General features: G+C 36.2%; 1 protein-coding gene across 1 annotated transcript in view; it reads right to left on the bottom strand.

Moving 5' to 3' along the window:
- Positions 1-1,280: 1,280 nt before the first annotated feature.
- kcnb1 (potassium voltage-gated channel, Shab-related subfamily, member 1) overlaps positions 1,281-16,234 on the bottom strand; it is a 247,317-nt gene continuing 232,363 nt past the window's right edge. Inside the window, exons 3-4 of the mRNA XM_051932853.1 lie at positions 2,634-3,974; positions 1,281-2,566 (exon numbers count right to left, since the gene is read on the bottom strand). Coding sequence (XP_051788813.1) covers positions 1,925-2,566; positions 2,634-3,974 — 1,983 coding nt within the window. The 3' untranslated portion in view covers positions 1,281-1,924. The remainder of the gene's footprint in view (positions 2,567-2,633; positions 3,975-16,234) is intronic.

A 16,234-nucleotide genomic window follows, 5' to 3' on the forward strand; every position in this document is an offset into this window, starting at 1 on the left:
TTTAAAATCCACTTTAATTTTTTTTTCAGTCTCCTTTGACAATTACAGCAGATTCCTGCATGAGAATTCAGATATAAAAAATCAGTGCTGCTGGATGTCACTGTACCTGTACAATAATAATTCCCCAATTATTCATAATTGAAGGGGTACTTAGAAATGATTTTAGGGGTATTTGAAAGTAACCAGTAAGGGCAATTAAGTTTGCAAATGTTTTCATCTTTTGTTTTCATAAACCTTTAACCAAACTCTCTCTCCTTAGTTATGATTACCTTCTTAGTGTACCAATATCATTCTGTCATATGGAAACTAAAACTTCTAACATGTCCCACAGTAGGTTTTACCTTCTTCATAGTTTAGTGATATATAAAAGAAAATTGAACAGGATGAAAAATGTAGGTGTTACCGGCAATGTGTGAAAAGTAGGTATAGTATAAAATGCCTAGGCATTCTACAGAATGTGTGACATTTTTAGGCAAAGCATAAAATGTCTGTGTTACTTTAAATGTGCTATATACTTTCGCTAGGCATTGTATATAATACCTAGAAATATTACAGAACGACTTACCAGTTTGCCTTTTGGTAATGCGTAGAATGCCTCAGAAACATTTGAAATTTTAATCATTTCATACTTTGACGTCCCATTTTTGGCATTCTATAGATCTCCTAGACATTCGACACAATGCCTTATTTCACACATTGACGGTAACATATGCATTAGGTATTTTCCGTATCAATTAATACTTTCAGGGTGGGGTTTTTACAAGCAAGCGTATTTTACTTTTTGCCTGACCTCACCTTTCATTTGTATTGTATTCTTACCTTTGCATAAATATTATTTACAGCAGATGTAATACTTTTAGTATTTGTACTTGGCTAACATTTAGGCATCGTAGCGAGTAACACGTTACACACAATCCTTTGTCAAAATAAACAAGATATAGTAATTTGGAGTTGAATGGCAACATCAACACTGTGACAGAAGGAAGTTTTATATAAAGTGCAAACTTTTCAATGCTAGGGTATAATACAGAACACGCTCCCCAGGATCCAAAGTAGACATGAACTACATTCTGCATCATTGTCAAATGTTTCTTTGAAAGCAGACAAAAAGAAATGGCATTTTCACAAAAGTAAAATGACTGAACACAAATCTCCAATTTAATACCATCTTCCTGCTTCTTCTTCACATATCCTTCAATGGATATATTGCTTGTGTGGTTTGAATGCATTTCCTTTTAGTCCTTTGGTTTACATTATTTGAAGGAAAAAGTTTTAATGAGGAAAGTTGCTAATTTTGTTTATTTAAAAAAAAATACATTTGTATAGCAGGACGAGAATGGTGCAGTTCATTCTAATATTTAACAGCAACTGAACCTCTAAGGCAAAATTAAGGGGCAAACAAACAAACAAACATCCCCATGTTTATTTTGTTGGCCATCTGTAATACAGACCCCTTTTTCTAATAAATAAATCAAACAAAAGAGTAATTATAGCTAACCCTTATTATCGGTGTAATAATTGGCCAAATAATTTCTATTTTCAAGGTGCTTTTTCCTAGATCAGTAATTCACATTGATTTATTTACAAGTAATACATACAAGAGGTTCACAAAACCATGCAATTCATATAGAATTGCATTTCTCTATCATTAGGAAAGAATCTGTGACATGGCAGACACCAGGCAGAAATGTGTCAATAAAATGTCCTCTGCGAGTGCCTAGGAATTCACAGTAATATCTAAGTTCAGTTTTGTTTTGAACTACCAGAAATGTAAAATCAAAGAATGCCAGTTATGTTTATCGTATTAATCTCAAACCCCTGAAAAAATTCTGAAACAGTATATCATGCCATGCAAAAAAGTTAATGATGTAAAAATAGATATATTTTTATTCACACTTCTCGGTCCCCGTTAGTGGGGATGCAGTCAAAGGCTTTCGTCGAATGTATTGGAGCGGCTCTGTTCAGCGCTGTGAAGGCGAACCTCTTGAACAATGTGATTTTCCAACTTGCTGCTTTCTTGACTAGCACTCCGGCCCATTATTCCTTCTAAAGGATAAACACAGTTTTGGCCAATTAACCTTTGTGATGCAGCAGCAGTTACACCGAGGTGATTGATGCTTCTCTGTCGCTGGAAACTGCTGTTCAAAGTATATTTGGGGCTGGCATTGCCAAGAAGGTGCTTAGAGGGACTGGAGTCAGTTACACCCTGCATGTGCTCTTCATCGTCAGTGTCTGCATCAATATATCTATTTATCGTTTCATCATGGAATGTAAATACTGTTGGCATTATGCTTTCTGTCGACTTAGGTGGAGTCTTGCTACTGGCTGTCGTGTAAATGGAAATTTCTGGGCTGAGCAAGGATCGCTCAGAAAACAGAGAGCTATCCGAAAGTGGTATGGGATGACTGAGGTTCTTCAAACTAGGACCAGAAAAACCAGTAGCTATTGTGTGCAGACCTGATTCAGTCTCTTGAAAGTTGACTTTTAAAGACCTTGATTTTGATGGATTGCTGAATTTTAAAGACCTTTTAGGGCTATCAATGAAAAAAACAACACTGCCGTGAGTCTAGATTGCTGGAATTAATTTCCAAGAAACTGTTTCCTTTGTTTGGGAAAATCAGCGCGTCAGTGACACATTTAGGAGAAAGTAGGTCTTCGTGTTCATGCGTTGTCTCCAGGCTTGGATGTGCACTTACTTTACATGATAGTGTTGCTATTGGACTATGAGGGAATCTTCCACTGTCTGGAAACTCAGTAGCGCAGCTTATAAAACTGTCTATGCTGGACATACTTCTCATATCAATGATACCTTCTGGAGTGGCCAGAAGAGGGTCTCCCGGGCCTGCAATAGCATCCATTTCTAAGTCATCTCTCTTCCTGCCTGATTTTGAAATTTGTCCTCCATCCTTTGTTATGAGATTTGGTTGGGATTGGGCTTTTTCCATTTTGTTATACACATCTTCCAGGTTTTGAACATTGAGGTCCTGAGGGTTTGAGCAAGCATGAGCTTTAACTGGTGTCCCATTGTCTTTAGTATTGAAAGATTTATTGGAGCTAGTTTCAGAGAGAGTACGCTTTGGCCACTTCCATTTGTTGGGTGAAAGGTGGTTATCGTGAGTTTTGTCCTTATTTTCCCCGTTCTTTTCCACAACTATATCCATGAGCTCTATGCTGCGTGCAAAAGCATCTTTCATATTCATGGACACAATGCTACCATTACGCTTTGCTCTTTCAAGGGCTTCTCTGCGCTTTATGGCTTTCTCTTGTCTCTTTTGTTCTTTGTAGAATTCAGAGAAATTGTTCACAATAATTGGTATGGGAAGAGCAATTACCAAAACTCCAGCAATACAGCAAAGACCTCCTACTATTTTACCCAAAAGAGTCTTAGGATAGATGTCTCCATACCCAACGGTTGTCATAGTGATGGTTGCCCACCAGAATGATGCGGGAATACTTTTAAATTTGGTATCATCCTCATCTTTCTCAGCAAAAAATACCAAGCTAGAAAAGATCATGATACCCATTGCTAGAAACAAAATAAGGAGCCCTAGTTCATTGTAGCTCCGCCGCAACGTGAATCCAAGTGACTGCAGTCCAGTAGAGTGCCTAGCCAGCTTCAAAATTCGAAGGATTCGCATGATTCGGAAGATCTGGACCACCCTCCTAACGTTTTGAAATTGCAGCACACTTTTATTTGATTCAGTAAGAAAGATAGTAACATAATATGGCAATATAGCTAAAAGATCAATGACATTTAAGGGCCCTTTAAAGAACTTCCATTTGTTTGGTGAGGACAGAAACCGTAGCAGGTACTCCATTGTGAACCATGCAATGCAGACAGCCTCCACATGAGCAAGCTGGGGATTGTCTGTGACTTGTCCAAATTCATCCATGTCTTGAAGCTCCGGAAGAGTGTTGAGTGACAAGGCAATGGTTGAAAGCACAATGAAGAGAATAGATATGATGGCCAAAATCTGTAAAAAAAAAAAAGAAAGAAACAATACTTAATCACATTGTGGAAGTAGAAATTTGTTAATTTTGTCTGTAAAACCTCACATGCAAAGAGGATAATTATCAGCACGAAGCAGAATATGTTTTTATTTGTGTAAGTTCAATAACATCTTAACACATCACAAAATAATTAAAAATTAATCAGGGACTGTTTTTTTTATCAAAACAGAGGTGAATTGAGATCATAAGGTCTACTGTATATTCTAAAGTAAAGACAGAAAATAACTTTAACGAGTGAAATTTATGGAAATTGAAATATTTCCAAAATAAATATGTCATTTTGTTCATTTGATTGGCTATTGTACTTCTATAATTTAAGTATCATATTTGATTGGTTATTGTATTTCTATAACAAGTTCCATAAACGTCAGTGAATCATAAAGAGCATGACCAAGGCTCACACTCACACTCCTTGTTTATTTTTTCATTGACATCCAACCAAGTCTGCTCTATCCTTAGTGGGGTTGTGGGAAAGCTGGCAGCTATCCCAGTAAGCACAGGGCGCAAGGCAGGAACAATCCCTAAATAGGACGCCAGTACATCGCCAATCTGTCTAACCTGCGTGTCTTTGTACTGTTGGAGGAAACCAGAGCACCTAGAGCCAACATGATGAAAGCATACAAACTCTACACAGGGAGGACCTGGGGCATAAACATCAGTTAAGAAGTAGCAGTGCTACCACTGTGTCACCATGCCAGCCAATTCTCATTGACAGTACTGTATTTTCTAATCAATTTATAGGATAATTACTGCAGACTGCAGGATGACTATTTATTTCCTGTTTAGGAGGCAATAAGTTGAGGAAAATGATGCATACCCATCATTGCTAAAAATGAAAGTCCTTAAGGTGATAAACATAGATTCCTTTACTGTCTAGCCAGTCTTTCAACTAATTTGTCTAAGTTCAAAGCTACAACTTAAAATAGATAATCTAGATAGGTAGTGTGGAAGAATAAATTCAGTGTAACATAGCAATCATCTTAAAGAAATAACATGTCAGAAATATTTTCAGGCATATCAGGAAACTAGCTGACGGTCACGCAAACAACAGAGACAAAAATGTAATATAAAAAATGTACTGCGGGATGACTAAGAGATCAGATGACGTGTATTCATCAAGACTGGATAGTTATTATATTCATAGAAATTTCAAGGGTCAAAGTCAACTTAAAGAGTTTAAGAAGAACCAGAATATATCAAAATGTACTTTTATTTTATATAGATCATTTGGATGTAAACCAGCAAACCAATCAGTGTAAATGTATGCATTGATTGACAGTTATTTATATTTCATTGCTTATAAAATAGACCTATACCTCTGCCAACTGCCATAAAAACCAGAAGAAGAATATTTGACCATTTTGATCCTGCTGTAGAAGAATGCTCCCTGTTAAAGCATTAACTGAAGTGTAATAAATGACGCAGATGAGCAGTCTTTTCTCCTGACTGATTGATGACTTGTCCAGTTAGAGGATAAGTTCCTTTCTTTAATTAAGATGTTGATTTCTACCACAATAGATAGATAGATAGATAGATAGATAGATAGATAGATAGATAGATAGATAGATAGATAGATAGATAGATAGATAGATAGATAGATAGATAGATAGATAGATAGATAGATAGACATTTTTTTTTCTAAACAATGTGTCGCTGGGTAATTTGAACCCACGATAAAAACAAAACATATATAAGGTAACCAATCAAAGATAACCCAAATATTCACCAGTTCAGAAAGGACGGCATTGATAGAATACCTGCCAGACTCTGAAAACAATTCTGAATTGTTCCTTGTAAATTGAATTACATATTTTTTTTCTGTAATATGGAAAGTACAATATTCCTTTCTCGTTATATGATACAAAGTCGATTAACATTAAAATTTGAGCAAGAATGCCATAGTCAATAATCGGTTATCACAATAAATTGTTTCTTAAACACTAAGGTCCCTTTGCATGTTACTCCAAAAGGATTTGTTTATAAATAATTTTGATTCCAACATGGTTTGTTAAATAAACAAAAATTTATTTCACTGGGGTCTTCTGTATTGCCTGAAGATACTTGAAATTATGAGGCAGATTAATTAACTGTAGCACCATTCTGTTACCTCCAAAAAGAGTTTATTAGTTTTGTGGCAATGCTTTTTGTGCATTGAAGGTAGGGTCCAGTCAAAACCATCCAAGGCAGGACCACTTGTAAATATAAACAAGTTTCATTATATACCTTTAAAAATTTTGACATGAGCATAAGTAGGCTTTGTGTTTTAGGAACCAAGTTACCTGAACTATTCTATAATATTTTAGTAACTATATACTGCTATAATGCTGATCTTTCTGATCATACAAGAGGTTATTACGATATTAATTGGCAAGAAGAATTCATAATTAATTGCAGAATTACGGTATTTGAGGGTTCCTCTAGAGTGCCTCTTTCTCTTGCACAATTTGGCTCAAAAACTAATCAGCACATCATCTTCTCATAACAGGCTTAGGTTTCAAGTGTGGTATTTTTTCATCCAGCTGTTTTAGCTCTAGGCCATCCTCAAGAAACTGTGACATGCAGACTCACACTCACACAGACAGACACACACCCATCATCAAGATATTGATGTTTTCGGTATCAGGGGACCTTAAAATGTTGAGATCCGTTGAAAACCGGAGATCGAATTTTTTGATGAATCTAAAGCTTTCGCTCCTCCCCCAAATATAATAGGTTATGGTGGGGGAGGGTGCAAAGCAATAATGTTTTGTAGAATTCGTCACTTGACAATGGCTTCTGTGAATGTTGTATTGAGAAATAACTTCTAATTTTAATCAGAGAGCATTATAGGGAAAAGGTAGAAATCTGTGTAAGACAAATGTCTACTTATTGGCTAAATTTAATATTTTGGGCATCCTGTCATTTTCTGAACCAGCTTTAACAACAGCTGGTTACCAGACAATCGCAGGGCACACTTATTCATTCATTGTTGCCTAACCTTAATTAGTCAATTGTAACGTTTCTAGCACTTATATGGATAGGATGTGGAAGGAAACCACAACATCTACAGAAGACTCAGACAGACACAAGTGATATATATTTTTGCTATAAGAAACCCACTAGCAAAGAAAAACAAATTCTAGATTAAAAACACTGGATAACTGAAAAAAGGAACAAGGATGTAGAATGCCCAGGTAACAGATTCACTGGAAATTAACTGGCAGTGTTCTTGTTGCCAGTGACAATGGGCCACTGTCAGTAGGGGGTAGCAGACCATAATATTGTGCATGGATTCTTTGGTGGCTGCAAGTAAACTACTTGAAGGAAACAGGGGAATGACTGTACTTTTGTTTGGTGGTACCCTAAATGTGATGTAAAAGCATTCAGAAAAGGTTAAAAGGACCACTGTATAACTACAATGTATTATCTCTCTGTTTATATTAAAAACGTTTTCTGTCGTGTCCGCATTATTCAGCCTTGACCACTCCGCTCCTCACCGCTTGTCCAATCATTACTCCTACTCTGCATCTACTCTCTCCATACCACCCCGTGACACTCTGAGCGCTAACTCGCCCTTCAACGCAGTCGGTTATAATGGCAAGACAGAAAAGCAAATTGTCTATTTAAGAATAGTGAGTTTTAGAGCACAATAGAAAAAGTGCTGCAACCTCTAACGAACATCTTCCCAGGGTGCATGTCCTCCATATTGGATACAGCCATTTGTTATTTAATGATTAGAAATTTCAGTTAATGCAGTTTATTCATCATTACTCACATTGATATCATTTAAAAAGAACTATATTGTGGATTATGAACCTGAAGATTTTACTGTAGTGCTTAACACAAAAAAGGAAAGACATGAAAACTGTAAGCAGCTAATCAAAGGTGGAAGTAAAAGACCTTAGATTTATTACTAATTACGAGTCTGCTTTCAGTGGATGACACAGCAGAAACAGAGAAAAAGACAATTAATTTCATGCAATAGAGTGTTTTTAAAAACTAAAACTAAACTAAAAACCTGATTTCAACAAACACTCTTATTTATAGTGTACCACTTTTTCAAGAATACACAATAAGAGTGGTTTCGCACATTGAGCAGATCTGATCTGTCTGAAGAATCAACACATCCAGTGTCATATATACAAGTTACTATCAAAGTTTCAATAAAATACTAGTGGCCAAAGGCACATTCAGCCGATAGAGAATTTCTTTCAGAATGTATAATGTATAAATGATTACATGAGGATGTAGCCTATTATAGGAAATTAGAAAATGTGTGATCTGCAAGTGACAAGCTCATACCACATGAACCACCATGTATAAATGCTTGAATAGAGTATTCTGGCCCATCTGAAACTAAGAAAGAAGAGCTAAAATTAAAAGGTACATAAGTTATTTTACTTGTTTGGTCTTAAAAGATGTACATATTGAAATGCAATATGCTCATTTATTTCCAAAGGAATTCAAGTCAAAGCTTTCTGATGATGAGACTGATATTATTGGTGCAGAATGTGAGCTTCATGAAGCTTTTCAGTGTTTAAATAAAGGAAAAATCAGGATGTGCAACAGTCTGGCATGGTTTAGCTAAGGTTTTGCCATTTTAAATAATTTCATATTTTTGCTGTTTTTTATAAATTATCTTGCGTATTTTGTTATTGGAAATAGGTTTGGATCTCTTGTGTGTTATGTTTCGAATATTATTGTTTTTATTCATGATTTATTAAGCATATATTATGTTTTTTTTTGTGTTAATCTATTTCTATTTATGTGCCCTGTCCCCTTAAAATAGGGTGAGGCCTCCATGACAATAAGCTGGAGGACCACCCTCTGCCTATTTATTAGAGTGTCGTATTATAAGATGTTGAGTTTACATTATTTGTGAGTATTTTTGTATTTTCTAGTTTCTGATTTTTGCTCTGTTTTTGTGCAAAAGAGCTGGATCATCCACTGGATTGATTTGTTTTGCATTGCCCTTTAGGTACACAATTCTTGATTATTTTGTTCTTCTTTTCTATGTGTAAGAGCCATTTGCTAGTTATTTAGGTTATGTCAAGTAGGTAGAAGTGTTTGCTTAGTTACTGTATGTTAAATGTATGCCTATACAAAGTGCATAGTCTAAGAGAGGTGCTTATAACCCCCACAAGTAGATTGGCTCCAGCAGACCCCCGTGACACTGTGTTCATATTCAGCGGGTTGGAAAATGGATGGATGGATGGATGGATGGATGGATGGATGGATGGATGGATGGATGGATATTCTAACTGTTACTTGTCCCCCTGATTGCAGATTAGTCTCAATTAGTGACCTGCCTTGCCGTAAGTAAGGCATGGAGGGCACACGGTTTCAAACCATACCTTAACGTGCCCAATAGTATTGCTGTATTAAATGTGCATACTGAACATACTGAAAGCAAAGTTAAACATCTTTTAGAATAGAAAACAACTGAAATTTAACAAGAAAAGGCTAAGTTTAGAGAAAAGACATTTTTTACCATTATTTTTTGCTGTAATTCTACGTGTCTAACAATCTTTTTCTTTATTCGTATGTGGATTGTTTGCTTTGAATTTTCACTAAACCTTTTAAAACGAACTTTTGAACTGAGAGATTTCCTTTAGCACGCATTTGATCCTGCTTTACCTACCAGCAGCTACACTATTGTTTAGTAAATCTTTGAAAGGTAAAGGAACTGGGCATTGTTTTTGTCCTAAAGTCAAGAGGTTTATGTCATCTGTTCCCCTGAATGGCATTTTTTAAAATATTGTGAGATTTATGAACTGTAAAAGCCTAGCCTCATTTTAGGCCTTTACAGGCTGAAACCTGCTTTTTAAATGAGAGCTAGGCTACCTGGGGTGAGGCCTGCTTTTGGGTTCCAGATCAGGTGAGTTCTGGTCTAGTTTAGATTTGTTTAGGCCTTCACAGTTTTTGCTGAGGTTGATAAGGAACTTCATGTCATAGTCAAATTGTATTTTGTGGATGTTCAACCCATCTTCCACATTACATTGTGAAGGAGTATTAGAATGACAATAAGAATCTGAAGCTGTATTGCCAAATCATTTACGCTTGCTAAAAAGTGAAATGTCAATCCCATGAGGACTGTTTGACAATACTTATCTTTATTCTAAAAGCAGTTGGAGATTAGTTAAATACCTGACTGACTTATTTTGGAAGCAGTAGACTGAGGGGCATTTTCTAGAATTATAAAGGGGATAAAATTAATTTGAACCAAAAATAAGTTTAAGTTATAAGGACACTGTGCTTGTAATTAATGATTCTGATTCCACAACATGAAATTCTTGAATCCTGAGATGTGTGGTTCAGACCATAAAGTATAACATAAGTCAAAAGTGACAGGTTCAATGGCAAACTAGCCCTTAAGCTTTGCTTAAAGCTGAAAGGAGAAATGTCAAGTTTCTGAGTACAAAAATTATGTCTTTAAGTAATACACCTTTCTGAGGTTTAAAAGATGTGACAATTTAATCATTCAGTTTAAATCGCAATAATTTGATGCAATATGGCTGCAAAGACAAATAGGGGATGGTATGTTACAGCATTTACTGTAAGGTATTGTAGTTTGCCTGTTTGTTGTATTGTTTTTATTTCAAACTATCTGTCCCCCGTGGCTCCTCCCGCATTGGTAGTGAAACAGGACAAACTTAAAAAATCAATAAACAAACATGTATTGCTAGCTAAGCAAAGGCAAGGTACACTCCAAAACGCAGAGGCAGGCCAAATCGAACGGATGCTGGTGTGTGAGTGAGAAGGGCTCCGCCTGGCTCCCCATTCCTGACGTCACGCTCCCCCCCCCCCCCCCCCAGCCTGCTGCCTCTGTCTCGAATTAGTGCAAATATATCGCTTCTGCATGCGAACAATGATACTTAACACAATGAGAGAAGTCACAAAATCAACTGGAATGTTCAAGCAAATTATAGAAAAAATCCTGATCTAAATCCGTTAAGTGGTTGTCTTGTGAAAAGCGGACAGACAAACAGACAGACATTGAATTTTTAATATATATGGACGTTATAAATTAAAAAGTGCATATATACTACTTTTAAGGAATCCTGAACACTAAATATAAAAATATAGAGGAATTATTTAAGTATTGATATGTTAATATTGCATTGGAAGATACATATTAATGACTAATTTATCCTCCCATTCAAAGCATTAGATGTGAGCTCTGTTAGTTTTTCCTGAAATTCTGTCAATATATTATGACCACTATTGATCCACTAACAGTTGAATTACCTCCACACTTGGAATTCTGTCTTGGTAAGTCTGGAGTATTATTTTAGACAGGCATCACTTTTCATTGGTGTTTTGAAATACTGAGTTAAAACACAATCTTTGATTACATCTATTAACTCTTGTCACTATGTTCCACACTTTGTAGCATTTCTCAGCTAACATTTGAGTAATTCAAGTCTATAATGTCCACGTCTAAACATGATTTTTGATGTTGCAATATGAGTATTATTAAGAGGCTCTGTAACACAGTGTCATACTTCTATAGTTGCAGCTTTCTACTCCAGTCCAAATCTTTTCACTAAGATGTGTCTCAGCTCCTGACATGCATTTGCACTCTTTGCTATGTAATTGGTCACCATGCATTCATTCCTTTTAGTAGTATCTGATTATTCCAAATAACATGTAGTGATTCACGTTATACTCATCCCCACCACTAGGACTAAGGAAGCATTTAGTTACTGCTATTATATTTATGTGCAGCTAGAAAAAACACAATTTATTATTAATAATTCTGTCATTAAGTCATTTAATGCCTAACCTATTATTCATATAACAGCAGCTTGTTCTGCTTTGGCTAGTGATTTCAAAGTTATATTTTAATGGCTATTTCTGTCCAAAACTTCATACAAACTGTTACATTTGTCACTCCTCCCCATGCCACATGGTTAAACAATCATTAAGAAATTGAAAAAGAATGGCATAGCCGTAAATTTGACTACAGCAGGCTGCCCGCATAGGCTGAGTGATTGTGCAAGAAGAAGACAAGTGAGGTAGGCCACCAAGAGACATATGAAAGCCTCATAAAAGTCTCTTAAATCAGCTAGAAGAAGATTCTATAGTCTAATGAGATTAAAATTGAGATTGTTGCCCATTAAACTAAATGCCATGTTTGGCAATTGTTCTCAATTACACACCATCCCTACAGTGAAGTATGTTGATTTCAGAATCATCCCGTGGGGATACTTCTATGTAGTAGGCCCTTAAAGAAGTTTAAGGTTGGAGGGTAATGAGAAGTCAAGCAAAATGACACCTATTATTGGCTAACTGAACAGATTACAATATACAAGCTTTCGAGGCAACTCAGGCTCCTTTGAATTGCATCAAAAGCTTGCATATTGTAATCTGTTCAGTTAGCCAATAAAAGGTGTCATTTTGCTTGACTTCTCATTGCATCCATAATGACTAAGATGGTATAACAACCTACACACTAGGGTAAAGGGTGAAATGAATGAAACAAAACACAAGGAAATCATTAAGGAAAACACAATGCATTCTACAAGAAACCTGAGGCTTAGGAGAATATTTGTTTTCCAACAGGACAGCTATCCCAAACATAAAGCCAAAACCAAATAGGAATTTCATAAAACAACAATGTTAATGTCCTGGAGTGGCGAGTCAAAGTTCAGATTACAATCCAATTGAGAATTTGTGGCTGCACTTGAAAAAGGCTTTTCATTCATAATCCTGTGCAACCTGACTGAGCTTGCGCACATTTTCAAAGAACGGGGTAAAGCTGCAGCGTACAGGAGCCTCAATTATAAAGCCTGAGTAAGCACAAAAAGAGGCTTGAAATGTGCATACACAACTTTGCATGCAAATGTTGGGATTTATAAAAGAAAACGTGTATATTTAAGGCAAATCTGATCCATGTGCATGCAACATTTCCGAGTACCTGAGAAAAAAATGACAACCTTGATCAAGGAATGGAATGCAGCCAAAGCAGCCAAATGACGACTTACACACATAATAATTTATATCCCTGAGCTGTTACTAAAATGGGTGTTGATGTGACAAACTTATTACACCTGAAAAATGATGAATATGATGTAGACTGTATTTTAGTATATTTTTACGTATTTGCACCGAAGAACATTTTTTTTGTTTTTCGTCACTTTATTTCAGCTACCTGTTGTCGCTTCTCAAGGAACTGGCCAACAGATCAGGAATATTTCAGCCAAGTTTCACTTTATCAAGCCCACTGTGCTGGAAGCCATAACCGATTGACAAGGTGCTGCATTCAGTTTTTGTATGGTGTGAGTGCACATAACCTGTTTTTGCCAACATAAAAAGGTCAATTGCAGCAGTGTCCAGTTCTCCTAATGTAATTGGAGCACATTACTGCACTCATATTTCAATAAAGCACCTAGTGAGAATGAAGCTGCGTTCGTTAATTTGAGCAGTGACATTTCATTAATACGCAAGTCATCTGTGATGCTAAGATGTGGCTGACAAACGTTGTGTCTCAGTGGCCTGGGTCAACAAGAGATTTGAGGCAAAGTAACTTTGACAGACGTGATGATGCTGTATGTGGTGAATGGCTTGTTGGTAGGATAACCGGCTGAACCCTCAGTGTTTCATATTGCTTGTACTATTCATTGTAACAGCAATCACATCATTATATATGCTAGGTAATAGTGGCTACCTGCTCAAATGCTGGGACCTTTCCTGGATCCCGCAGAATGCAGAGAAGAAGCGCTATAATGATGCACATCATCTTGTGCTTTCATTTGCAGAGCACGTCTTGATACTCTTGAATACAGGTGTCAGGGAGGAGGCTGCTATACCAGCCAATGAAATTCTGCAGCATTTGTGATTGCATATGTATGAGGTTGATTAGCATGCTCCATATATGGATGCATTCGAGACACGTTCATGTATCGGGTGGTCAATAATTGCATAGTTAGATCTGGACCACCCTGTACACATATTTACAAGATAATTGTGATTTACAAACGGTAAATTGCATAGAAATGTGCGTGCACCAGATTTTATGCATTGGATTTATCTGTTTTTTTCCTGTGCACATATTGTCATACTCAAATTCTTGCAAAGTCTTATAAATGAGGCCCCTGATGTGCAAAGCTGCTATAGATGCATCTACTTGGACTCAAGGCTGTAATAGCTGCCAGCAATATGACTACTACATAGTGACTTGAAGGTGGTAAATTTTGTGTTTTATATTTGTAATTAATTTAGAACTATCTGTAGAGATCCCTTTTCAGTTGACATTAAATAGTATTTTGTGGTTATCAGTTTCAAAAAAGCCAAATTAAATTCACTGTGATCTGTAATAAATGCTGGGTGGGAGTAAATTCTTTCAAGAGGCACTGCATATTTTCCAATAATTTATTCCCCTACTATTACTACTTTGCTCTTTCGGAAGTGTCACAGGCATAAGAGTCATCTTGTGGCTACAGGAAGTGCTCAGAATTGGTGGGCCACTTCAATGATGTGACTAAAGTCCGACCATGACCCACCTAACTCTATATCTCTGGACTAGTGACTCACTCACATGTCACTTGAGGTATACATACTAAATCCCTATCTTCCTAAAAGAGTACATTTATATATGCTATTTCTTATCTCTACTGAAATGTAGGCCAGGAATCACTTACTTAAGTTCTGCCACTGAGGAAGCTGACTCACTTCATAACTGTAGTTTTCTTGGGGATTATTTCTAACTTTTTTAATTAGGTATTAAAATTAAGAATTCAACTGTTTTACTGCTTGAGGTACTGAAATAACCGTTTCTACAATGCATATCTTCAACAAAGCTCTTGTTTATAATGTCTGCTAAAAGCATTTTTTCAGTTGCACGATGTGGCTCAGTATGTCTCTTTGTTGGCTCTGGACTTTGCTCTCTCATGATTTCTATTGGAGAAAAAACAAAAAAACAATATCACAGGAGTGTAGCTTCGCTTTAAGACATCACCAAGTGTGAATTAACTTTCACTCTTCCCTAGTCAAATTAAACTTGCCATAGAACTTCTCCTTCTCACGATAAGTGCCTCTTTCTACTCTCACACATATAAATGAAACTACTATAAATTAAAATTCATGCTAGTTATTTTGAACTGCCACAGCATAGACTCAGTGCTTGTAGATTTAAATGGAGGGCAATGAGAAAAATGTATATGCTTATATGCCTTACATAGCTTTAACAATCATAGACACCTTTTCATTTTCCAGATATCAAATTGTAAAAAATATGTCTGAGCAGCAGCTGTGTCACAGAACACAAATATCAGAAAAGCGACCAGAAAAAATTAAATAATCAGCTTTAAAGGATTAATCCATCCTCAGATCTGTCTGGCAGCAGTGCTGGCAAGACTTGTCCTGGATAGAATATTAGGACCAATTAAATAACAGTAGCATACTTGAAGCAGATGGCATTATAAAACCTTTAGACTTCTTCTTAAAAAAGGACCTTTTTATTTGAAACGAGAAAAAAAAAATCCAAAAAAACAAGAGTAAGACTTCATCCTGCTGTCTCCTTGTTTCAGAATAGCATGTTGAGAAAACGGATGGAAGAATGAACAATACTAAGCAAAATCGTGGATATGTGTATTTTAGTGATCATTGCAGCACTATCTAGTGTTTTATGTTATATAGTTTTTAAGAATAAAATAGTCATAAAAGTAAAATGCAAGATATTGTAAAATAAAAAGTAGGCAAATGGCACTTTTGGAGGTGAGCCTATCGTTGCAAGTATTTGTATTCATGTTTCTTGTGTTGGCTTTTCTGCTCTTTTGTTGATTTCTTGCATGGACAAGCGGCCCTGTAACAATATTGTAGCAAGTCAGCTTGAAAATGAAGAAGTTTAAGAATGCTATGCTACTTATAATATATACAGTAAAGGAATTTGTGCAATTCCACCACTGGAGGGTAGCAGTGATCCACAACTCTTGTAGTTGCTACAATGCTTGCAGTCATCCAATTGAATTGAATGAATACATTGGGCTGTCTCCAAGAAGTGTGTCTCAGTGTTGGCTGCAGTTTCTATCCAGGCATCCTGAGAAAGACCACACAGGCCAGATAATTGAAATTTATCCTAGTTATACTAATTGTCTTTTTATAACACATCTCAAGAACACTGGGGTAGGATGGAATTCTTAAATTCAATTTGCAGCTCTTTAAAAGTGAACAGGTAATTCAGAGGGTATAATATACTTAATATACATGGAAACAAAAAAGATTTGAATATAATGTCTAATGG

Source organism: Erpetoichthys calabaricus, chromosome 10 (assembly GCF_900747795.2).
Source record: "Erpetoichthys calabaricus chromosome 10, fErpCal1.3, whole genome shotgun sequence".
Lineage (NCBI taxonomy): Eukaryota > Metazoa > Chordata > Cladistia > Polypteriformes > Polypteridae > Erpetoichthys > Erpetoichthys calabaricus.